A 25,827-nucleotide genomic window follows, 5' to 3' on the forward strand; every position below is an offset into this window, starting at 1 on the left:
AGAAAGGGGCCTGGGGGTACTGATGGAAAGCAGGCTGGACATGAGCCAGCAGTGTGCCCAGGTGGGCAAGGAGGCCAATGGTACCTGGCTTGGATCAGGAATGGTGTGGCCAGCAGGAGCGGAGCTGCTGTGCTGCCCCTAACCTGCCCCCAGTTCTGCACACAGACATTGCTGCTGCAGCTCCATAGAAGGCAACAAAAGTGGGATCTCCAGTGGAAACTCTGCTGGGAGATCCTTTAGCTCATTTAAAGACACTGAGAGCACAGCTCCTCACTGACTCAGTCTGTGGCCACAGTAAAGGTGGAGAGAAACAAAATGAGAAATGGCAGAAACAGTGGCATTTCATTGTGGACAATATTAAAAAACTAAAACAAAGGAATGAAAAGAACAAACCATCAAACCCAAGTACTATCAAAGATGACTTTTATTACAAGTGACTTCCAGAAACTAGCAAGCAGCTTGATGTTTGTGAAACCATCCAGTCATCAATGTCCGCACTGCAGCCTTGAGCTCCTGGTTCCTCAGGCTGTAGATGAGGGGGTTCAGGGCTGGAGGCACCACCGAGTACAGAACTGACAGGGCCAGATCCAGGGATGGGGAGGAGATGGAGGGGGGCTTCAGGTGAGCAAACATGATAGTGCTGAGGAACAGGGAGACCACGGCCAGGTGAGGGAGGCAGGTGGAAAAGGCTTTGTGCCGTCCCTGCTCAGAGGGGATCCTCAGCACGGCCCTGAAGATCTGCACATAGGAGAAAACAATGAACACAAAACAACCAAAAGCTATACAGACAGTGAAAACAGAAACCTTAAGTTCCCTGAGGTAGGATTTGGAGCAGGAGAGCTTGAGGATGTGTGGGATTTCACAGAAGAACTGGCCCAGGGCATTGCCATGGCACAGGGGCAGGGGAAATGTATTGGCCGTGTGCAGCAGAGCATTGAGAAAGGCACTGGCCCAGGCAGCTGCTGCCGTGTGGGCACAAGCTCTGCTGCCCAGGAGGGTCCCGTAGTGCAGGGGTTTGCAGATGGACACGTAGCGGTCGTAGCACATGATGGTCAGCAGGGAAAACTCTGCTGAAATGAAAAAGGCAAACAGAAACACCTGTGCAGCACATCCTGAGTAGGAGATGGTCCTGGTGTCCCAGAGGGAATTGTGCATGGCTTTGGGGACAGTGGTGCAGATGGAGCCCAGGTCACTGAGGGCCAGGTTGAGCAGGAAGAAGAACATGGGCGTGTGCAGGTGGTGGCCGCAGGCTACGGCGCTGATGATGAGGCCGTTGCCCAGGAGGGCAGCCAGGGAGATGCCCAGCAAGAGGCAGAAGTGCAGGAGCTGCAGCTGCCGCGTGTCTGCCAGTGCCAGCAGGAGGAAGTGGCTGATGGAGCTGCTGTTGGACATTTCTTCACTCTGGGCATGGTGGACTGTTGAAAGAAGACATTGACAAAGTGCGACCAATTTCTTTGAGTCAATCCTATGTATTTTATGTGGAATCTCAGCAAAATCACTTCTCTTCCTGTGAGTGAAATTTTGCTAGACTCTTTTTGATTTTGAGTTTGTGCTGCTGAGGCCCTGCCTCATCTTTACCAATTCTCACAGCCTGAACACTGGGGAGGCCTGAGGGAAAACAGATCTCTCTGTGCCCCAATGCAGTTGATGCTAGTCCCAACACAGGAGCCCTTTGAATATTACAATTCCTCTGTTTCATGGTGCCAGCACTTAAACATTTCTTGAAAAATAAAGCAGACATTCTGAACTCTACGGTTTAAAAATAATTTTCTCCAAACCCTTCTCTCTTTCCCTGTGCAGCTGGACAGGAAGGAATACAAAGGGTTGGTCTGGTTCTCTGCTGCCTGGAGTTGAGCCTACTGGGCACTCTCTATCCAAGCCTTGTTCCTGCCAGTGCTGCCAGAGCCCAGCCCAGCCCTGGGGGCTCAGCTCTGCCCTGCAGACCCCTCCCAGCACAGGGCACTGCCCAGGGGCATCTCCCTGGCAGCAGGGCCTTAAAGGCAGGGCAGACAAACAGACATGCTGCAAGCCAAGGTGCTGCTGCTGCTGTCTGTAGGGAGAGGAGGCTGAGGAGGCACTTTCTGAGGGAGATCTGGGGCACATCTGCTAATGCCCAGGGTGACAGTGCAGGAGTCTCAGTGACACAGCCAAAGCTGACAGCCCCTTTCCCTTCCCTTTAGGAGAAAGGTGAGAGCAGCCCTGGCCATGCAGCACCATCTCCACAGCAGGAGGAATCTGCCCTGATGGGGGTCGCTCCTTCCACCTCCAACTTCTCCCCTGCACCATCCATGGGGAGCTGCCAGGCAGGCTGAGAGCTGCCCCTGGCAGGTGGCACATGCCCTGGGCTGGCCAAGAGCCCTGAGGGCTGCAGGACCTGCTCTGCAGGACAGCCTTGGGCAGCCCTGGCTGCAGCCCCAGCTTCACCCCCTGCAGCCATCCCTGGCAGCAGGAGCCGTCCTGCCCAGTCCCTCTGACAGTGCCCAGGGCAGCCCTGCTCTGCAGCACATCCTCCCCCAAAGCAGAAACAGCAGCAGAGCCATCCTTACAGTCACATCAGTCCTGTCCTGGGTCAGCTTCAGGAGATCCCTGCAGCCAGAGACTGTGTCAGAAGTGCTGAAGATTTCTCCATGAATGAGCTCAGAATTGTCCTTCCAGCTGCTTTGAGCCTCTGTCTGCTTCACTGCTGACAGGTACTTGCAGGCAGTGCCCTCAGCCCTGCTGGTCTGGGAGAGGAGCTGGTCCTCAGGAGAAATGTCTTTTTGAAGCTCTTCTTGTTTTCCCACGAGCTATCTCTGTGCCAGGAGCCTGGCCCAGCTCAGCAGCACAGACAGAGCACAAGGACTTCAATGACCCTCTCTAATTTTTTGGTGTTGTTTACATAAGACTCAGTCCCTGAGGGAGTCTTCAAAAAACTTCTCAACAACTCAAATTTAAAGTCCAAAGTTTCGTTAAGTTTAATAAGTCCCTCTGAGAAAGTGTCCCCAGGTTCCAGTTAGAGCAGAACACTGGAGGCAGTGATGACAGCTGGGGACAGACAAGGCAAAGGTGTCTCTGGGGCTGAGCAAAGCTGGATGTGTTTCAGGAATTCAAAGGGCCAAGGCCTGAGCCCCAGCCCCTGGCCAGGCAGATCCTGTCCCTCCCTCCTTGCTCAGGGCTCTTCCCGGGATGGGCACTGGCATGTGGGGATGTGCAGTGCCAAGGGCAGCAGCATGGGGCGGCCCCTGCCAGGCTGCTGAGCAGGGACAAGGAGGCCATGAGGCCCCAGGCCTGCAAGGGTCACTTGTCTCCTGCTCCTGGCTCAGGCCCAGGCCCAGCAGCCATGGCCAAAGTGCTGCCCAAGTTGGCTCTGTCAGGGCCTGGCAGCTGCTGCCCATGCCTGTGCCCTGTGCAGCCCAGGCTGTGCTACGGTGTCCCTGCCCTGCGCCTCTGTCCCTGCAGGCTGTGCTCATCCCCCGGCTGCCCCACCTGGCTGGCCCCTTCCTTTGCTGACAGCTCTGCCTCCTGCCTGCCTCTGCCTGCCCACACAAAGCCTTGGGCTGATACCAAAAGGGTTCATTCCATTTTTACCCTGCCTGGGAACTTTGAGCACAGGAACAAGGCATGCAGGGGCTGCTTTCCCAGCAAGGATGGTTGGAAGAGAAGAAGAAGACATCTGGCTCAAGGGTGCAGGGATAGAGAAAACAAGCACTGAATCTGGGAACTTGGGGTGGTTTCTTGGTTTGGAAAGACAGGTGCCTGCTAAAGAACGCAGAAGCCTCCCCTGAAATGGAGAATGCAAACCCTCCCCACCCCTCCTAATTACTATGAATTTTAAATTAAGGGGCTCTCTGGGAAAAGCATAGAGGAGCAGGAAATAACCGTTCTTTAATAGGGAAGGAAAAAAAAAAAAGAATAAAAGAAAACAACGCAATACACTAGAACAACACTGACAGAGTCAGAACCCACCCTGACACCCTGTCTGTCAGGGTGTTGGTAGCAGTCCAATTGGAAAAGTGGCTGCAGTTCTCCTGAAGTGTCAGGTGTGGTTCTGTTGGAGCAGGGGGGGTCCTGTAGCAAAAGCGTGTATTCTTCCTCTGCAGTTCTGTGGAAGTAGAAGCAACTGCTGCTCCTCTGGAGAATCCAGTGGGAAGCTGTTCTGGTGTGTCAGAACTTCCAGATTATATCTGGGTAGCAATGCTTGGCTCCTCCCTCTGGGCGGAGCATCTTACAATGGGAAGTTATAGCTCTTATCAGCCATGCAGTGACATTCAATAGCCTGTTATCAGCACATGTCCTGGGGTGACTGTTACCCCCGTTTGTGTGTGTGTAATTTATGCTGGATATTATGTTCTGTGCCTTTAAGACTGGCAGAGTGAAAGTTTTGTTTTGGGCCTCTTATCAGCCACTTGGCGGGACATCCAGATAGCACCAGTACATACTGCTGCTTTTTTGCTTTTTGCCCTGCTTTTTGCCTTTGCTCTTGCTTCTGCTTCGCCTCTGCTTTGCTTGCTCTTGCTTTTTCCCCCCTTCTCATTAGTTAATTTAGCTAAACAGTCCAAATTCCTTCCTGGACTGTCTCCCCTTCCTGTTTGGACCTGCCAACCTGCTCCGGACTGGGACCTGGGAAACACCGAGAGAGAGTTTGCATCTTGTGGCTGCAGCAGCTGCCCCACTGCCGGAGGGACTGATAACAGCGACCACCCCCAGGAGAGACTTTCTGAATTTGTCATCTTTTTCAGAGCAGTGAAAGAGCGGTGTCATCCGGTATTGTTCATTTTGGGTGTTGGGGGTGCTGTGCTTGTCAAATAAACAGGTTCTTTCCACTTCTCTCCGAGGAATTCTTCCTGAACCGGTTGTGGGGAGGGGCCGTGTGGGTTTGTTTTTTGGAGAAGCCCTTTTGGGGATTCTCTCCCAAATTTGCCCTAAACCAGGACAGTGTGTCAGAACCTCCAGATTATACCTGGGTAGCAATGCTTGGCTCCTCCCTCTGGGCGGAGCATCTCACAATGGGATGTTATAGTTCTTATCAGCCTTGCAGTGACATACAATAGCCTGTTATCAGCACATGTCCCCTGCCAAGGGAGGATCGATTATGATCACTCAGGGTGAGAGACAGGAAGAATTCCCCACTTGACACCAGACAACTGCCATACAGATGGTAATAGAATATATCTTGCCTTGCAATCTGGAACAGGTGGGTTTTATGGAAATGAGTAAATTATAATTCACATTTAGTGACTGTATATAAGCAACACACTGGTAGAGTCACGTGTCCATGTAAGGTTAGAAGTTATCCCATGTCGGACCTCAGGCCTGAATAAGTGATGCTTTCTTACACACCAAATTAGTTTTAAGGTGTCTTATTCTGATATTTTGGACATTTGGTGACAGCAGAGGCTCACAAAACCAAGGAGTCAGCTGTGACACTGTGGAACCCCATGGAACCAAAAGTCCATTGTATCAGAGCAAGGCCTCAGGAAACCAAGGAGACCATTGCTGACAGTGTGGAAGCTCATGGAGCCATGGGGTCATTGTGACACACTATGGGGCTGCATGGAACCAACGGTCCATTGGGAGACTGCAGAACCTTCTGGAATCAAGGGGATTGTTTTATGCTATAGAACCTCATGGAACAAAGGATCCATGGTGACACTGCAGTGCTCAGACCATTGGTGACAGTGTGAAAGCTCCTGGAACCAAAAGTCGATTGTGACACAGCAAGGCCTCCTGGAACCAAGGGTCCGTTGTGGCTCTGCAGGGCTTCCCAGAACCAAGCAGACCATTTGGACACTGTGGGGCCTCATGGAACCACCTGGCACTGTGACACAGCAGGGCCACATGGAGCCAAGGGGCCACTGAGACCCTGAGGAACCTCATGGAACCAAAGGTCCATTGTTCCACTGTGGGGCCCCGTAGAACCAATGGGACCATGGTGACACCGTGGTGCTCCATGGAACCAAGGGGCCATCATGGTTCTGCTTTGCCTCATGGAGCCAAGGGGCCACTAGGACCCTGCAGGGCCTGGTGGAACTAAGGCAGCCTTGTGATACTGCCGGGCCCTTGGAACCAAGGGTCCATTGGGAGATTGCAGGGCCTGATGGAACCATGGAGACCATTATGGCCCTTCAGAACCCATGGGAACCAAGGGGCCATTGTGACACTGCAGGGCCTCGTGGAATCAAGGGGACCCCAGTGACACTGTGGGGCTCCATGGGACAAAGGGGGCATTGTGACACCGTGGAACCAAGGAGATCATTGCGCTGCTATGGGACATCATGGAACCAAGGAGGCCATTGTGACACAGCAAGGCCTCATGGAACCATGGAGACCATCATGGACCTTCAGAACCCAAGGGAACCAAGGGGCCATTGTGACACTGCAGGGCCTTGTGGAATCAAGGGGACCCCAGTGACACTGTGGGGTTCCATGGGACAGAGGGGCCATTCTGACACCATGGAACCAAGGAGGCCATTGTGACACATGGGGCCTCGTGGAACCATGGAGACCATTATGACACATGGGGACTCGTGGAACCAAAGGAGCATTGTGACATTGCAAGTCCTTATGGAACCAAGGGCACCACAGAGACACTGTGGGGCTGTGAGTGACCAAGGAGAGATTCTAATAGTGCAGAATCAATGAGACCATTGTGACATTCTCGGGCATCATGGAACCACAGGTGACATTGTGACACAGCATAGCTGCATGAAACCATGGAGGCCATTTTCACACTTGGAGGCCCTGTGAAACCAAAGGGCCATTGTGGCACTTTGTGTCCCCATGGAACCAAGGAGTCCATTGTGACACTATGAGGCCCTGTTGGGCCAAAGGGCAATTGTGGCACTGTGTGGCACCAGGGAACCAAGGGACCATTGTGACACTGCAGGGCCCCATGGAACTAAGGATTCATGGATCAGTGTGGGACTCATGGAACCAAAGGCCCATTGTGACCTTGAGGGGCCTCATGGAACTAAGGGGGGACAATTGTGACACTGTGGGGCCCCATGGAAGCAAGGGGCTGGTGTGACACAGCTGGGCCTCATGCAGCCAAGGGGCCACTGTGATCCTGAGGAGCCCAAAAGAACCAAGGGGCCATTTTGACACTCTGCAGCTGTGGAGACCCTGAGAGGCATTCCCTGGGTTAGGGAGACACAAGAAGCTTCCCTCAAAAGCTGTTTGACCCCATTGGCTCCTTCCCCTTGTCCTATGTCCCTCAGCCACTCCCTCCATATTCCCCCCTTGTCCCCCATCTTTGTACTGCCCCGATGGCACTGATCAGCCCCCACCTCTGGAGATACAGGAACCTGGACTCCCCCCAGGAGCCCTGCCTTGTGACCCGGAACATCTCACCGCACGGCTGAATTAAACATCTGTGGATGCCATGCAAAGGCCCTTTTTGCTTCCCTATCCTGGCCTTTATTAGCAGCTATTTCAGCTGCAACAATGGTGCATTCCAGCAGTGTGGACCCAAGGAGACCATGGTGACACTATAGGAAATCATGGATCCAAGGGGCCATTGTGACACTGGAGAACTTCATGGAACCCAGGGTCCATTGTGACACAGCAGGGCCTCATTGGAACAAAGGAACCATTGCTGACAGTACAGAAACTCATGGAACCAAGGGGCCGTGGTGACACAGCAGGGCCACAAGGAACCCAGGAGACCAGTGACATTTAGGGACCTCATGGAACCGAGGGTCCATTATGACACTGCAGAAACAAGGAGGCCATTGTTGATGCTATGGAAGCTCATGGAACCAAGCAGCCATTGTGACACTCCAGGGCCTCGTTGAACCAGGCAGAGCATTGTGACACCACAGAACCTCATGGCACTAAGGGTTTATTGGGACACAGCAGGGCCCATGGAGCCAATTGTCCATTGTGACAATGTGGATCTGAGGAGACCATGGTGACACCATGGCAGCTCATGGAGCCATGGTTCCATTGTGACACAGCAAGGCCTTGAGGAACCAGAGACCATTGTGACATCATGGAACCTCGTGGAACCAAGGGTCCATTGTCACAGTCCAGCACCAAGGAGACCATTGTGACAAGTACAGAACCTCACGGGACCAAGATTCCATTGTTATGCAGTGGGGCTTCATGGAACCAAGGAACCACTGTGACACAACAGGGACAGATGGAACCAATGGTCCATGGAGATACTGCGGATCCAAGGAGACCATGGTGATGCTGTGGAACCTCGTGGAACCAAGGGGCTGTTGTGACACTGTGGGGCCCCATGGAACCAAATATTCATGGTGACACAGCAGGGCTGCTTGTGACCAATTGTCCATTGTGACACTGCAGATCCAAGAGACCAGGGTGACACTCTGGCAGTTCATGGAACCAAGGGGCTGTTGTGACACACCAAGGCCCTGTGGAACCAAGGAGAGCATTGTGGCACTGCAGAACCAAGGAGGCCATTTTGACAGAACAGAACCCAAGGGAACCAAGGGTCCATGGTTATACAGCAGGGCCTCATGGAACCAAGGGGCCATTGTGAAACTGTGGGGCATAATGGAGTCAAGGACACCACTGATACTGAAATCTGCTGGATACAAACTTCTGAACAGAGTTTTGAGTATTTGAAAGCAGGTATTCTTTATTACAACGTGGTGGTCACTTGGGCCATCCTTCCTCCATTCAGGTGCACTGAGCCTCAAATGCCCAGAGTTTTTGTCACACACACTGATTATGTATCCATTAGTTATCCCCACTTCATTTAAGTTTCTTTGACATAGTTGCATCCCTTATCACAAATCCTTCCATGGTTCTTTGGGTTTTGTCTGCAACATCCAGTGTCCTTTTTAGGTGGCTGTTCTTTGACCCCCCCTTTTGAGTAAGAGCAGTATTGTTGTTCTGCATAACTTCTGTTTTGTCAGCCTTGCAGAGCTGAGCGTGCATCCTGCTTGCATTTTGTGTCACTTCTGTTTGCCAGAGGTACATCCTTAATCAGTTTCTCCAAGGCTGTGCTGTTCTGTTCTGCTGTCCTTGACAAGAGTAAATGTTGTTCTGTTCTCCTGTCCTTGTCTCAGTGCTCGCCCCGCATGAGGCGTCTGCAACCCCCCAACCCATGGGCCTGGGGTGGGCAAGTGTTCCTGGGGAACAGGGATGGGACAGCTGAGCTGGACTGACCCAAGGGATGTTCCATTCCATGTCACACCATGATCAGCAATCCACTGAGAGAAGTGGGGGGAGAAGGGGGGTAGGGGATTCATTTCTTTTTTAAGACATTTTTCTTTCAAAACAGCACCTACACATACAGAACCCTCTCCTGCCACAAGGTGGTCAAACATTTTCTGCTGGTAGGAGGTTTCCTGTGGATTTGCTTTTCTTCTGTTTGTGACCTTTTCTTTTTGTGGTTTGTTTTTTTGGTGGTGGTTTTGTGCTGTTGTGGGTGGGTGTTGCTGTGGGTTTTTTGATTGGATTTTATTTGGTTTTTTTTTTTTTTTTTTTTTTTTTTGATTGGGTTTGGGTTTTTCCCTATTGAACTGCCTTTCCTCTGATGCATAAGTTTTTTCTGCCTTTTCTTGTGGCTTGCTTGGCACCTGATGGCAAGACAAATTTACCCAACCCAGTCATCTTGCCGAATTATGTTTTGCAGTCACCATTAACCAGATGAGTTCAATCAGAGACTCCCTGCAATTTGGCAGCATCCACAAAGGAATTGAAAGTGCATTTCATGCCGTTGTAGACATAATAGAAATATTCCACAGTGGTGGTCAAGAGCTGGTCACTGAGGGCTGTCACCAGGGCATGGCTGCCAAGAGGACTCTGTACCATGGATGACATTTGACCCTCATTGTTCAGCCAAATTCCCACCCACCCCATGTTCCACTCCTTCAGCCCAGCTCTCTCCAGTCTGGCTCTGAGGAGAGCACAGCAGACCCTGTCCCTGGCCTGGCTGAAGTCTGGGCACACAACATCCCCTTCTTTTCCCTCCCACGGGGGTTCTGCAGTCCCTGCCCTGTCCTGCCAGTGCCTGGAATGGCTGCAGGAGGATTTGCCACATCCCCTTCCCTGCTGAGCCTGACCAGGCTGTGGCTCTCCCAGTCCCCCTCCCTGCCCTGTCTGCAGACTGGTCCCATGTCTGACCTTCCCAAGGGCCCAGGACCCTCTGGCATGGCTCTGGCCTTTCCAAGGGGTCTGAGAGAGGTCCTACAGTGACACTGCCCAGCCTTCTCAACATTGCTGACACCAGAGGCCTTTTCCACATACCTCAGTTCCAGGTCCGTGCCCAGAACACAGCACAGCCCTGTCCAGGTCCTCAGGGTGGTTCAAAAGGGAGGCAGCTCTGGTTTCTTCCCACTGACCCAGCCTCCAGTGGTGTCTCTGTGCAGTCATTGGCTGCCCTGATGTCCTGATTTAGGTCAAGTTTAGGGAGGAAACCTCCAAAGGGGTCCCTCTAGAAAACAAATTCAAGCAGCCCCTCCCCCCACTTGTTGAGGAGACAAAAATCTCCTTTGAGAAAAGTGGAAAAAACTGTTTATTTAACAAGCAAAGTACTCACAAACATGAAAAAAAAAGAATAATATTAAAAAAATTAAATCTCTCGCTTTTCTGAAGAGATGGCAAATTCAGAAAGTCCTTCTGGGGTTCACAGAGCCCTTCCCTGGGCTGTGGTTTGGCTCCCTCAGTCTCTGTCAGTCCCTCTGGCACTGGAATGTCGCCTCCCCGGCCCTGGACGGCCACAGGCGTGAGCTCCCAGGGTTCTTCTGGGTTTTCGGTCCAGACCATGGCTGAACAGTTCCAAGGAAAGGAAAAACCACAGTCCAGAGACTTTCTCTGCCTCAGCTAGCTAAAATAAACTAACTAAAAGCAAAGGAGAGCTCTTTCCTGCTTGCTGCCTGTGCTGCAGATCAACACACAGAGAGAGAAAGAATTCCAGGGCAGGGAAAATGAAGCTTCTGCACACACAAACTGCACACTGTGACTTCCCTGCCTTTGTTCTTGGGACCAGTCTTAAAGGTGCAGAACTTATTTCTGGGCTAAACAGACACATGGGGATACAATTCAGCATCATAAAGCCACCCCAGGACACCTGAGCACTTTCTCTGGAGCCTCCCTGCCCTGGATGTTTCTCTCTATGCAATCCTCACCACAACCCAGCAAAGAATTCAGGTGTTTTCCCAGAGGACGTTACTCTCAGAGTGAAGTGGCCTCAAGGCACTGTTTGTGCCACTGGAATTGTGCCACCCCCGGGTGCTGCTGATGGTGTCTGTGCTCACTGGGGTTCATCTCCCCACACACACACGATGCACTGCTGAGATCTCCTCAGTACAGAGCAGACATGGCCAGCTGGCCTGGTCACTTGGTGTCCCTCTGTGCAGGGACAAACAACCTCCTGCAGGTGGGGAGAGGCCAGTGCTGGCAATGGTGGTTGCAGGGGCTGCTGTGGGACAATTGTCCCGGGGCACCTTCCCAGGCTGTCCCCAGAACAAAGACACAGCCCAGGCCCTGCTCTGCTGCTCCCTCAGGTCCATGCCAGGAGCTCTGGCTGTGCCAGGACACTGCTGTCAGCCCCCCCTGCACACTCCCCTCTGCCCCAGGCACTGGGCTTTGCTGTGCCAGGGCATTCCTGGGGCACATTGCTGACAGCAGCTCTGGAGGAGAGCAAAGCCTCCCTGCCCTGCCTCAGGAGATGGCCTTGGCTGATGGAGCTGCTGTGCTGGAGCCCAGCTGTGTCCCAGCAGTGCCCATGGCCTGTCCCTGCCTGTGGCCACAGCAGGGACACACAGCAGGACAGTGACCAAGCTGCCAGAGCACTCCGGCCTTACAGCCACAGCAGGGATGGGAAGGAGAGGCTGGAGTTGGGCAGGGCAGCTCTGAAAGGACCAACCCCTGCTGCTCCCTGGCCGTGCTGCTCTGCTGGGACTCTTTTCCCCTTCTCCCCTCTAACTTCATGCAGGTCTCTGAGCTGGGATCCCAGATAAAACAGGCACTGCAAGGTAGTTTCTTTTCTTCAAATGCAGCGATAGCACAAACCCTGGTTTACAGAGCTTCTGGGTCAAGATCAAGAGGCAATCAGTGAATTTGATGGGGGGATTAAAGAGTTTCATTGAGGATATTTTTATGAGAGAAAAACCCACTGAACATTACCAAAGCCCTCGGAAGGCCTGTTGGGCCTTTCATGAGTTCCATTCTGAAAGCTATGCAGAAGAAAATGGGAAATTGGTTGCTTCAGAAATCATCCAGTCATCATTTTCCTCAGGGCATCCTTGAGCTCCTGGTTCCTCAGGCTGTAGATGAGGGGGTTCAGGGCTGGAGGCACCACCGAGTACAGAACTGACACTCCCCGATCCAGGGATGGGGAAGAGATGGAGGGGGGATTCAGGTAGGCAAAGGCTGCAGTGCTGAGGAACAGGGAGACCACGGCCAGGTGAGGGAGGCAGGTGGAAAAGGCTTTGTGCCGTCCCTGCTCAGAGGGGATCCTCAGCACGGCCCTGAAGATCTGCACATAGGAGTAAACCATGAACACAAAACAGGCAAATGATAAGAAGGCACTAACAGAAAAGAGGCCAAGTTCCCTGAGGTAGAAGTGTGAGCAGGAGACTTTGAGGATCTGGGGAATATCACAGAAGAACTGGCCCAGGGCACTGCCATGGCACAGGGGCAGGAAAATGTATTGTGTGCAGCAGAGCATTGAGAAAGGCACTGGCCCAGGCAGCTGCTGCCATGTGGGCACAAGCTCTGCTGCCCAGGAGGGTCCCGTAGTGCAGGGGTTTGCAGATGGAAACGTAGTGGTTGTAGCACATGATGGTCAGGAGGGAAAATGCGGTAATCCGAGGTTTTCCTGGGCCTTATATGAGTCCAATCCGGCTAGCTTAAGACTCTAGCCCACACGGACCCACATAGACGAAAGTAAAAGACGAGAGGCGCTCTTCTCCACGTGGGTGCAAGTATCTTGTTTATTGGCTTGGTGCAAGACACAGGTGATGGGGCCACCCAGGTAGAAAAAGAGCGCGTGGAACTCTCACACAGGAGATTTTATACCCTAGGGGATGGGGGCGGGGGAGAGAGGACTGGAGCCAATGGGATGCCATTGGGGAGGGGTGAAGTACCTCTGGGACAGACCAGGTGTGTATAACAGGGGGTGAGTGTGAGGGGGAGACCATGATGAGGGAGGGGGAAAACCCATCTACTTGACCCAACATGCTCAGTAGAAATTTCCCATCACCAGTGCAACAACAACAACTAAATAAACTATTTAGTGCAATACAACAGGAAAACTCTGTTGAAATGAAAAAGACAAAGAGAAATAGCTGTGCAGCACATCCTGAGTAGGAGATGTCTCTGGTGTCCCAGAGGGAATTGTGCATGGCTTTGGGGACAGTGGTGCAGATGGAGCCCAGGTCGCTGAGGGCCAGGTTGAGCAGGAAGAAGAACATGGGCGTGTGCAGGTGGTGGCCGCAGGCTACGGCGCTGATGATGAGGCCGTTGCCCAGGAGGGCAGCCAGGGAGATGCCCAGCAAGAGGCAGAAGTGCAGGAGCTGCAGCTGCCGCGTGTCTGCCAGTGCCAGCAGGAGGAAGTGGCTGATGGAGCTGCTGTTGGACATTTGTGGCCTCAGGAAATTATTTTCTCCTGAGAAGGAAAAGGCAGGACAGAGCTGAGACAGACTTAGAGCAAGATATATTGCATATCCCATAGCAATTCAACATTCAGGGTCTCTCTTTTAGGAACACTTCTCTGCATTCCCCTCACCTGGGCTCTGGGTTTTTCAGGCCTTGAGAGTAGGGACTCACACAAATGGGCTCCAGAAGATTCCTTCTTCTTGTGCAGAGAGAGGCAACTGAGAATGCTGGGTGATCACCAATTAAACAGATTAGTGAAACACCAAAAAAGCTTTTCAGCTCTTCTCTTTGCAATTTGCTCGTCTGAAAAACTGAGCTGAGAGAATTCCTTGTATTTGTTCATCCAGCTGCACCTGCCACAGTTAGGAGTGGTTGTGGGTGTCTGAAATCCCTGACATTTCTAAAGCACTGCAGGTGAAATCGTGTGGGGCTGAGAGGAACAGGGATGGTCTCTCAGTGCAGGGACAAGAGAGCAGCTCTGCCCAGCAGGGCTGTTCTCAGCTGACCCTTGCTGGCAGTTTCGAGCTGAAGGAGGGGCACCCAGGGGATTTCCCCTACAGACAAACCGGGCAGTGCTTAGGGCAGGTTCCACATATAAGAACAATCTTTGGATATAATCAAATATGGAGGTAAAATCCCAATTTCAGCCATGAACACCAGGAGGAGTAGAAGAGTTCTTTCCCACAGGAAAGAAAGCACAGAACTCCAGAGTTTTAGGGGCAGATGAGAAGCAACCTTCAACATTCCAAGGTCAGCTGGACCAGTCAGGCCAAGCCAACCAGACCTGTTCAATGTTCTTGGATCCTTGGGGCCCTGCAGCATCACAATTGCCCCTTGGTTCCATGAGGCCCCATAGCATCACAACAGATCTTTGTTTCCAGACGGCCCAGCAACATCACAATGGTCTCCGTGGCTCTGCAGTGGCACAATGGCCCTTGCATCCATGAAGTCCTGCAGTGTAAAAATGGTTTTTCTTGGTTGCATGGAACTGTGCAGAGTGCCACAATGGCCTCTTGGTTCTATAGGGCTCTGCAGGATCACAATGGACTCTTGGTTTCTCAGGGCAAGGCTATGGCACACTGGCCCCTTGCTTCCATGGGCACCCATAGTGTCACAATGGCCCCTTGGTTCCATGAGGACTCAGAGTGCCAGAATGGTCTCATTGCTTCCATGAGGCCCTGCAGTGTCACAAAGAGCTCCTTGGTTCCACAAGGCCCTGCAGAGCCCCTTGATTCAACAAGGCCTCAAAGTGCCAGAATGGTCTCCAGGATTCCATGATGCCCCACAGTGTCACAAGGACACCTTGGCTCCATGAAACCCTGAAATAGCGAATGGCCCCTTGATTCCATTGCGCTCCTCCCTGTCACACGAGTTCTTAGTTCCACCGCACCCTGTAGTGCCACAATGGTCTCCTTGGTTCCACAGAGTCAGAATCCCTCGGTGGTCTCACGGAGCCCCACTAAGATCCCCTTGATTCCATGAGGCCCCGCCGTGCTACAATGACCCTTAGGTTAAATGGCCCCTTGGTTCCAGTGAGTCCTGAAGTGTCATAATGGTCTCCATGGTTCCATGACGCTCCAGAATGTCACAGCGCACTTTTGACTCCATAAGTTTCTATACTGCAAACAACAGTCTCCTTGGTTCCACAGTGTCATAACCAACCCTTGGTTCCATGAGGTGCCTGGCCTCCCACAGCCTCTCAGAGACCCTTCTCCCCCTCAAGGTCCCCGACAGCCCTTCATGGCCTCTCAGAGACTCTCATGGCCCGCTCAAAACTCCTCATGGCCCCTCAGGAGCCCTCAAAGCTCATGGCCCCTCATGACCCATCTGAGCCCCTCTCAGCCCCTCTCAGCCCCTCACAGACCCCCACGGCCCCTCACAGCCCCTCACAGCCCCTCTCAGCCCCAGGCCTGGGGCTCCTCCCGAAGGAGAAGGGGTCGGGCCCTGCTTGTTCTCCTTTTATTTCAGTCCCCTCACAGCCACGAGTGAAGAAAGGCTGAAATGGAGCCTTTCCCCAGCGTTTCCCTCGGGGTTCATCGCGGGCTGAAGCTCTGTGCTGGCGCTGGCCTGAGCGCCACCATCCCTGCAGCCGCCAGGCCTTTGCTGTCCCCCCGTGTCCGTTCCCTGTCCCCGAGTCCCGCCCAGCTCTGGCAGCAGCAGCAGCCGCAGCGCAGGGGGCGCCGGCCCGGCCCAGCCGGGGCTCCCGGCCAGGAGCAGCAGCAGCGCCGGCCCCTTCCCGCCTGCTCCTGCCTCGGCTCCCGAGGGCTTTTTCCAGCTCAGTTCTGGAGTAGAGCAGCAATCACCCACACCCAGCCCTGACTGCGCAGGGCCCGCCTGTGCTGCCCTGACCCAGCCCTCAGAGAAAGAAAGGATCGGGTTCCAGCGCTGTTTTCAGCACTGCTTTACTCACCCTGAGGCGACAGCAGGAGGCTGCTGCTGCCTTTGCCTTGGCAATTGGAGATCATGGCTGCTCTTACCACTTGAAATTTATCTGTAAAACTGCAATTGCCTTTTTTGATCAGTGCTACCCAGAGTGCTTTCGTGACGGTGAATGTGGGAATCCTTAAAATCAGAGGGTTTTGGGAAAGCTGCAAAAGGCAGGCCTCAGAGACAGCAGAACTGTGATTAGAGCTGAGCTGTAACCATGAGATAGGGCAGCAGAAAAGTTAAATAAGAAGTGGGAAAGTAAGGACAAATAGAACAATAGTTTGTGTATTAACGCTTGGCTAGAAAAACTCCCTAAGCTGCAGAAAAGTATATCTAGCCTGATATTAGGTAGTACTGAGTTTAATAAATGAGCTCTGAACATTGTGGCTCACAAGCAGGTATTGTATTCGAAATAAGCAGGCATTGTTTTAACCGAAGGTACATGTGCTTATAATGGTTGGATAGAACTACTGTCAATATGATTTTGCTTTGTGTGATTGGTCAAAAAACTCTTTAAGTAAGTTGTAACATTGAGTTCTTTGTCTGCTGCCGAGGAGACAAACTGCCGGCATCTTCCCATTGTCATAACCATGTAATGAGACTGATGCTGGAAAATAAACACCTCAAGACACATTCCTCAGCAGTCCCGTCCTGTTTGTGATTTTGTACATAGACCCCCGGCCGGCAATAGGTGAACTCAGGCTTTTGGTCACAGGCATCATGATTAGCAGATCTTGAAATCCTCTAAAGTCCCTGAGCACTAAGTCAAGGAGAATTAAAGCCACACAGACCACATTTGCAGTGCTCAAACACGGCCCTGTTGCTGCTGCTGCTGAAATGAAATCACAGAAATTGCCTCTCAAGTGTCAAATCAAATGAAAAAATCCACCAGGAGGAACAGAAACCAGAACTTCTCGACTCACTTCATTGTTTCTCCTTCTGAGCAGCAGCAGCAGCAGCAAGTGGAGATGCGCAGAGGTATTTCCAGCTGCTGCTGATCCCAGCTGGAGCCCAGCCTGCTGCCCAGTCCCAGCGGGAAGCTGAGCCCAGCCCGGGGAGCTCCCGCAGTGTCGGGAGCTCAGCGCACGCGGGGCCAGGCCCAGAGCCCCGGGCACGGCCGCCCATTGCGGGGCAGCGGCGCAGACGGAATGTCCTGCGGCCCAAACCTCCTGCTCCTGCCACACAGCGCCAGCGCTCTCCCCCTCCTCCTCCTCTCCCAGCACGGCACAAATTCCAGCTCGGAGGAGGCTTCCCCAGAGAGGGCTCAGGCTCCTGCTTCAGCCTCAGGGTCCCTGCAGAGGAACAGGGCATCTTTCAGGCACTTCCACAAGCTCTGGGTTCCCATTTCATGGGCAATCTGGGATGAAAATGGACTTGTTAGGAAGCACAAAAGCAGAGGGAATTGATCAGAAATTATTAGGAAAAAATGACCCTTCTTAGAGACAAAGTTTGCCAAGTCATTCCCTGCATTTCTCCTTTTCAGATTCTTCCAGTCATCTCCTGACAGGTCCAGCATGTTCTGGTACTTTTCATGAACTGACTGTACTCTTGATTCATATCAATGCATGAGATGTAGAAGCATCTGAACTGAACACTGAAACAAACTCCCTCTGTCAGCCCATTTTCATCTTCTAGCTCACTTTCCCTATGTCCACGGGCATGTTGGAATGATTATCCCACAGCTCTCCATTTCTGGCTGCAGGCTCTGGAGATTCTTTCTCTGCATTCAGTCAGGTTTGCATTCCCTAACAATTCCTGGTAGCCCATCATGTTTTCTGAGGGTAGAACAGTAACATTGAAAACCTCACCAATGGCACAACTGCCCAGCCCACAAGGAAAAGAAAGAACAAGCTGTCAAGTTCTTCAAATATTTGTCCTGCTTTGCTGCAAGAGTCGTGCTGCATGCACGGTGTGGAAAGCCAAGAGGAGCTGCAGTTGGTGGCACATCTTGTGACAGAAGCTGCACCTCGTTCTCCAGGAAAGATTCTTGGAAAGAGCAAAGAGGACTGTGGAGCAGATGATGGGAAAACTGAAAGAGCTTTTAAGAAATTCAAAGAAAACAGAAAGAAACCATCTGAGATGTTTTACTCGATTTATTTTTATGCTCCCCTTTTCCATCTTGCACTACTTCTCCTTCCCATTAATTCCAAATGGATCTCACCTCGAAGATCCATGACTTGGCAAGTTGTAGACACTGTCAAATACCATGAGCTACACCCAGTTTGCCTTCCCCTGGTTTTCTTTGGAAAGCAATGCTGGAGAGGTAAGTGCAGTGCCTGGGTCACGTACAAATTCAGCACTCAGGGAATGCGCTCCGATAGTGTTTGACCCTCAGCAGGGACAATGCACAGCAGGGACCAAGGGGATTCCTGTGCCGCTGTGCGGGAGTGCAGACTCGGGGTCTTGGCTGAACACGGCCAAGTTCCCGTGTTTGGACAGGCTCAGGGGCTGCCCCGGGGAGCGTGGGGCTCGGCGCGAGGGTGAGTGGGCAACGGGCAAACGGACACGGGGACAAACGGCCCAGGCGCTTCATTTGCAGCGGCAGCAGCAGCAGCGAAAGCAGCAGCGAAAGCAGCGACTTTGCCGAGTCCCTCTTGCTTGTCCTCTCCCTCTCCCGCAGTCCCGCTTGTCCCGCAGTCCCGCTTGTCTCTCCCTCTCCCGGACTCCCTTTCCCGGGGTCCCCTCCTCTCCCAGTCTCTCTCCCCATGCCCGGTCGGGCCATGCCCCACGCCTGCCCCCGGCCCCGGGCGGGGCTGCATCGTGCCCGGCCCCGGGCGTCCCGCCGCGGTCTCGCCTCCGGCCGGCTCTGGTCGTACTGGCGGTGGCGCTGCTGGGCGGGCATCAGTGCCTGGGGCTGGGGCGGCACCGCCTCTCTTTGGCTCCGCCTGGCCCGAGCCCGGCCCCGGGCCCGGCCCCGGCCCCGGCCCCGGCCCCAGCCCCTCCCGGGGGCCGCGGAGGACACAGGCGGCGCGGCCGCTCCCGCCGCCTCCGCTCCTGCTTGCCCGGCCCGAGCTCCGCCGCTCGGCAGCGCGGCCGCCGGCCCCGAGCCGCCGCTGTCCCGCTGCAGGGAGCGAACGCCTGGGGATGGCCGGCCCGGGGCGCTTGAGGGGCGCTCGGGGGCCGTTGCCGGCCCCGGGCCGAGCGCTGACAGCCGCGTCCCGCCGGCAGGGAAGGCGCAGCAGGGCCTGAAGGAGCAGTACCGGCTGGGCTCGCTGCTGGGGCGCGGCGGCTTCGGCAGCGTCTTCGCGGCCACGCGGCTCTCGGACGGCGCCCCGGTGAGCGGCGGGCGCAGGAGGAGGAGGAGGAGGGGGCGGAGGAGGAGGAGGGCGGAGGATGGGGCTGAGCAAGGCGGGCGGCGAACTCAGCCCGCTGCTGCCCTTGGCTTGCAGGTGGCCATCAAAAGGGTGCCACGGGAGCGCGTCCGGCACTGGGGCGAGCTGGTGAGTGAGCGGGGCCAGCGGGAGCAGCCGGGCCGTGCCGGGCGGGGATGAGCCGAGGCCCGACAGTGTGGAAGCCTCCAGGACGCCTCGAGGGAGAGCGGGCGTGGGGCCAGCGCAGGGCACAGAGCATCCCAGGCTGGCTGAGGGCTTCCCGAGCCCCGGCACGGCATCAGCCCCACTGACGGCATCGTGCTCCTCCCGCAGCCCGACGGCACCAGCGCACCCCTGGAGATCGTGCTGCTGGCCAAGGTGTCCACTGGCTTCCCTGGTGTGGTCCAGCTGCTGGAGTGGCTTGAGCTCCCCAACGACGTCTTGATGGTGCTGGAGCGCCCGGAGCGGTGTCAGGACCTGCAGCATTTCATTCGGGCACGGGGCTTCCTGCCCGAGGAGGTGGCACGGGAGCTGTTCCGCCAGGTGCTGGAGGCCGTGCGACACTGCACCAGCTGCGGGGTCCTGCACAGGGACATCAAACCAGAGAACATCCTGGTAGACCTGGCCACCGGGCAGGCCAAATTGATTGACTTTGGCTGTGGCACCTACCTGCAGGACACAGCCTACACTCACTTTGCAGGTGAGCCCACACAGGGTGTGCTCCTGGTCCCAGCATCTCATGGCCCAACATCTCAGAGCCCAAGCTGGGTGTGGCAGTGGGGATTCTCCCTTCTGCAGCCCTTCATGGCACTGAGACTTCAGCCAAGCTGCTTTTGAGCAGGGCTGGGTGTGGAGCCAGCTTCCAGCCCTCCTGGCAGCCTTTGCCCACCACTCTGCCCAGGACTGGGGCTGGGGCAGCCAACCCAACAAAAACACCCGTGGGTGGTGGTAGCTGAGAGGGGGGGTCGGAACCAGTGCCCCAGCCAGTTTGGTGTGCAGGTGAGAATGGGCTTGGACTGCTCCACTCGCCTGCTTTGTTTTGGGTTCATAATGTTTTTGGAGCAATGCAGGCAGGGAGGATGCAGGCATGGTTTTTCCCCCAGCACTGAGTGGTTTCTTCCTTGTTATGATGGGGCCTTGCCAGGGCTTCCACTGCCCTCTTCCAACCCCAGTGGCTTCTTTTCCAACCCCAAGTCTGTACACAAGTCCCAGGTGCTGGTGAGAGGGCAGTGCGTCACACCCCGTGTGCCACTGGAGCAGGGATGCTGGGGCCAGGCTCTGGGAGCAGCAGCATCCCCCTGATGAACTCCATCTGTATTCCATAGGAACACGGTCATACAGCCCCCCGGAATGGACCCACTTTGGCTGGTACTATGGCAGGCCAGCTACCATCTGGTCCCTGGGCATCCTGCTGCACCAGATGGTCTGTGGGGAGCACCCTTTCAGGAGGGGCCAGAACATCAGCGGGGACCATCAGCTCTCGCTGCCACAAGGGCTCTCTCAAGGTGGATCCTCATCTCTGGGCACGGGGGAATACCAGTGCTGGGAGACAGCAGCGGGCTCGTGAGCATCCTGCTCTGGCAGCTGCTGAGGAGGTGGCACATGTCCTGCTCTCCTGCTCTCCTCCAAACCAGGGAATGGATGGGAAAGCTTAGGCCCAGCTCTGAGCACATCCAGCATGGCCTGGGCACGGGAATAGTGGGGCAAAGCCAACAGGAGCCTTCTCCAACTGACCGGCGGTTTGTGGTTTCTCTGCCCAGAGTGCCAAGATCTGATCAGGCAGTGTTTATCCATGCTGGACTTGGAAAGGCCCTCATTAGAAGAGCTGCTCTGTCATCCTTGGATGCAGGATATTCATCTGCCCTTGAAGAAGGGAGAGAGCCACAGGCACACTGTGATGCAGGGCCCTGGTAAGTTACAGCTCCACACATGCCTTGGCAGTCAGATGCAAAGGAAGCCAGACTTTTTTGTCCTGCCTGTGTCACTGCCCAGGGCTCATCAGATGGGAACACACAGCCCTTGTTGTTGAGCTGAGCTGCTCTGCCCAGCACTGGTGGCCACCATCTGAGCTGGTTTTGCTTGTCCTGGTTCCCTGACAGCTGGGGCCTTGGGCAGAACCTGAGAGCCTGGTCTCACCCCAGGGAAGGATAAGGAGCCCCTGAAGAAGCTGTACCAGGTGGGACTGCTGCTGCTGGAGACAGCAAGGATGACATCAAGGATGGCAACCTCTTCCTGGACCTGGCCACAGGCCAGCTGAAGATGATGGACTTTGATTGTGGCACCTTCTTCAAAGCCAGGCTCCACAGCAAATTTACTTATGAGTCCACACCCAGGGGGATGCTCCCAGATTTGGGCATTGCACAGCCTGGCTGGGAACCAAAGGTTCCCCCTTTGCTGGGGCAGATGCAGCTGATCCTTCAGTCGCCTGCCCAGCTGGTTTTGGCAGGGCTGGGGGGATGGGCTGGGCTGGGTACGAAATGGGAGTGGGCTCCTGGCCCTGCCAACAGCCCCCAGCCCCCACCGTGCCCTGGGCTGGGGCTGAGGCAGCCAGCCCGACACAAACAAATCCCATGGTGGGAGCAGAGGTGGGACTCCAGAACCTGTGCTGAGGCTGCTTTGCTGTGCAGGCAAGGAAGGGCTTGGGCTGCTCCACTGCCCTTGTTTGCTTTGGGATCAGCGTTATTGTGGGGGGCAGTGCAGGGGGGAAGGGAGAAAGCCTGGGCTTCCCTCACCCGTGTGTGGGTTTTTTCCTTGCATGCAGGGGGTGGTCTTCCTTAAGCCCCACACAGAGAAGATTTTTTTAAATCTTTTCTTGTTTCCCCTTTTTGTCTGTAATCTATTTTCAATAATTTGTTGTTTGTTTTTCTAGAGGAAGTGTTCCAGGTCGGGTCCAGTCTGGATCAGGAAGTGCTTGGGACCAGCTGCAGTGTGGATGGGCCGTGCCCTTGGAGAAGGCTGAGGACATCCTTTGGGACCAGCTTTTCTTCCAGCAGGGGAGGGCGTGAGGTGGGTCCCCGTCTGCCTGGCATGGTGGGATCAGAGCTTCTGGGAGATGGCAGCGAGCACAGGAGCCTCCTGCTCTGGGCAGCTGCTGAGGAGGTGGATGTGCCCTGGCTGGCTGCAGGCTGGGCACACGTCCTGCCCTCCTGCCCTGCTGCCAAAAGCAGCAGTGATGGGCAGCTCTGGGCACCGCTCTGAGGACGGCCAGCATGGCCTGGGCACCGTGGGCAGCTGGGACAAGGGCACAGGAGCCTTCAGCTGACGGGCGGTTTCTGCTTTCTCTCCTTGCAGCCAGGCTCTGCAGGTGCTGACTGCATGACTGATAAAATTACATCATCCCATTGGGAGAAGCTCCACCCAGGGGATGGAGCCTAGCATTCCTTCCTGGATGTAATCTGACAGTTGGAACACCACAGCACCTTTCCCACTGGATTCCCAGAGGAAGACCAGACCAATCCACACCACCACTGGATCTTCAAAGGAAAACTCCACCCTTCTACATGGTCACTGCTTTAACAGAACCTCACCTGTCTCTCCAGGAGAACTGCAGCCACCATTTAATGGGATTACTACCAACACCCTGACACACAGGGAGTCAGACCATATTCTGACTCTGCCAGTATTGTTTTGTATTACTGCATTGTTTTTTGGGTTTTTTTTTCCTTCCTACTAAAGAAGTTATTCCTTGTCCCATATCTTTGCCTTAGAGCCCCTTAATTTCAAACTTATAACAATTCAGAGGGAGGGGGTTCACATTTTCCATTTCAGGGGAGGCCTCTGCCTTCCTTAGCAGACACCTGTCTTGTCAAACCCAGACAAACATAAATATCCTTGTTGGCAGTGTTTGATTGGCCAATAAATCCTTAAAAAGGTCTTGTAACTAGGAGTCTTGTGACCTTCTGAGCCTTGCGGTGGAGATGTGAGCCAAACTCATCCTTCCTGTCTATGTAGAAGAAAAAGAAATGGCAACAGCTAAAAAATTCAGAGGTCTGGTCTCTAACTCGTTCCAAACTCCTTCAAGTCCCCCGAAGTGTGATTTAGCTACAAATAAATGACAAGGACTCTTATTGCTGGCTCTTTGACTCCAAACCAGCTGCTTCAGAAACTTTCACATAACCCTGTGTAGTTAGGTGCCAGAAATGTATCATTTGAAGAAACTTTCCCAACTGACTTGAATAGAGGTTTGTTTGTAGGGTATTTGAGGGGAAACCCTCCCAGCAGAGGTTTGGGCTTTGGCCTAGCTGTGTCCCTGCTGGCTGTGAAGTATACCATCAGCTGCAGGGGTTTCTGGGCTAAAAATATAATTGAGTTGCGTTGAATTGCTCTTTTGGGCCTATAAAAGCTGGATCCACTTTCAGGGCAAATTTGGAAACCTCATCTCTGGGTGAATGGATGACCTAGGATTTTCCCAATTGCTGGGAACGGTTCCCCAGGTCCTTGGTGTAAAATGCAGCTCCCCAGCAAGTGCAGATCTGCAAGATGATAAACAATTTAGGCAATTGGTAATGTTTCTTTCAAAATAGCTCTCTCTCTCTCTTATAGTACTTATTTAGGTGCACTATCTTGCTTGTTTTTGCTTGTCACAATAACCGAGCACACATTTTTATTGAATGTATCATCTTACACTGTGGTTCCTTCTTATTGACAGTAAAATAAGGACATTATTTCCAGTGGTGTGTCCATTAAATCACCTCTGTCAATTGTCAGAACACCAGGAGGCCCCTGAGGAGCCAGGGCGGTGGGAAGCCCTGAGCAATTGGGTGTCAGAGGCCACAAGCAGCCCCCAGGCAGCCGCCTTGTCCCTGGCACCCGGCTGCTCTGGCGCTTCCCCAGAGTGTCTCCCAGGCCTGCGGCAGAAGCCCTCGAGGCCGGGCCTCAGCAGGAGGGTGGGGGCACCCCCGAGGTGCCCAGGCTGGGCTGGCTGGGGACAGGGAGGGCAAAGCTCCCCTGCTGGGGCATGGGATGAGGTAGTGGGAAGTCAGAGAACCTGAGGTTTTACCCCCCAAATGTTCTGTCTTTGCCCTAACATTTCCCTCAGGTTTTGTCCCAAAATGATCTCTATGTGTCCTCTAGAAATTACTCAGACTTCTTCTCAAAAGTAATTTTGTCCCCTAGAGATGACCTCAAATCTTCCTGCTGAAATGTCCACCCACTACATGTACTCGACAGATGACCTCCAATTTCATTATTCTCACAGTCCAGTGATTATCTCAACTTGAAAGCCCAAATGTTCATTGCGTGCCCTACAGGTGACACCAGGCAATTCCAGTAGCATTCCTGTGCTGTGAAGTTCTCTTGCTCTAAACTACTGCAGCTTTACCCCTCTCAAAGTGAAACACTCCCTAGTCCTGAGACAACACTGCCCTATCCTCCTCGGTGGGTATGAGCGCAGGGCAGCCCCAGGGCAGCTCCCCTATGGCTTCTGGAAGGCCGCCCGGCGCCTGGCCCCGAGGGGCGGCCACAGCGGGTTGGAGCTCCCGCCCGCGGCTGAGGGGACCGGCGGGGCGGGGCCGCCTGCGCCTGGGCGGGAAACGCTCCCTGCGGCGGGGAGCGGGCGGCGGCGGCGCAGCGGGGACCGGCCCGGCCCTGCCGTGTCCCTCAGGGCGAGCCCACGTCCCCTCAGCATCCCTGGTGGCTCTTCAGCGAGCGGCACGTGCGCTCGGCGACACGTGGCGTGCCTGTGTCCCCTTCAAGGGACGCTTGGGTTTCCTCAGGAACACCGACGTTGTACGCTGAGGGACACGACAGACACCCGCCTCCCCTCAGGGACTCTCATGTGCCCTCAGTGGCATGCTGGGCATCTGCATGCCATTCAGAGACCTTCATGACACCTCGGCCACACATGGGGCATCTGCCTTCCCTTCAGTGACACATAAGGCACCTGCAACCTGCTGGGGAAGCTTCAAGTCTGCTCAGTGACCCATGTGTGCCCTCAGCACTGGGACACCCACCTTTCCCTCAGTGACCCTCACGTCCCGCCAGCAAATCAAGAGGCAGCAGCCATCCTGTAGGTGACTCAGAGCAAGTGCAGTGGGTCATGGTGGCCAGGGCCCAGCAGCAGGCAGAAAGCCATCAGAGCTGGGGGAAAGGCTCTGCTCTGCTTACAGCGTGGGCTGAGGGCCGGGAGAGCTCCATTTCCCCCTTTGAGATGTTGGAGACAGGGCCTTTCCCCCTTCTTATAGGGCTGCCCCTCTCTGCAGGCAGCCAAAGGAGCACGTTGGCAAAAGGCCAAGCACAGCAAAGCAAAGAGCCAGCCCTGCACACACAGGGAGGTGGCCCAGTGCAAAGCCAGCGTGGCACCCTGAAGGTGCCACACTACCATGTGTCCCTGCCCTGGGAATGCCAGGAATGCCCTGTCCAGGCCTTTCTGTGGCCCCTCTGGGCTCAAAGCTGCTGTTCTTCTGGCTCAACGGCGCCTAAAGCTCAGAGCTCAGCCTCCCCCACAGCAACAGGAACAAGACTCAGCAAGCAGGCAGTGGAGCTCAATGCCTAAGGCTGAGGGGCCTGGGGCTCCAGTCTCGAGCACAGGGAGGGC

General features: G+C 54.4%; 2 protein-coding genes across 2 annotated transcripts; one reads left to right on the forward strand and one right to left on the reverse strand.

Moving 5' to 3' along the window:
- Positions 1–406: 406 nt before the first annotated feature.
- Positions 407–4,118, reverse strand: LOC132334682 (olfactory receptor 14J1-like). The gene is made up of 2 exons (XM_059860773.1): positions 3,946–4,118; positions 407–1,415 (listed from the first exon to the last, which is right to left on the reverse strand). Exon 2 carries the CDS (start codon positions 1,390–1,392, stop codon positions 448–450), a length of 945 nt encoding a protein of 314 aa, XP_059716756.1. The 5' UTR covers positions 1,393–1,415; positions 3,946–4,118; the 3' UTR covers positions 407–447.
- Positions 4,119–18,701: 14,583 nt separating this feature from the next.
- On the forward strand, positions 18,702–23,680 carry LOC132334545 (serine/threonine-protein kinase pim-1-like). Its single transcript, XM_059860651.1, has 6 exons — positions 18,702–18,887; positions 19,371–19,421; positions 19,626–19,992; positions 20,618–20,797; positions 21,434–21,468; positions 23,651–23,680. Exons 1-6 carry the CDS (start codon positions 18,702–18,704, stop codon positions 23,678–23,680), a joined length of 849 nt encoding a protein of 282 aa, XP_059716634.1.
- Positions 23,681–25,827: the final 2,147 nt, after the last annotated feature.

The sequence above is a fragment of the Haemorhous mexicanus genome, chromosome 16 (assembly GCF_027477595.1).
Source record: "Haemorhous mexicanus isolate bHaeMex1 chromosome 16, bHaeMex1.pri, whole genome shotgun sequence".
Lineage (NCBI taxonomy): Eukaryota > Metazoa > Chordata > Aves > Passeriformes > Fringillidae > Haemorhous > Haemorhous mexicanus.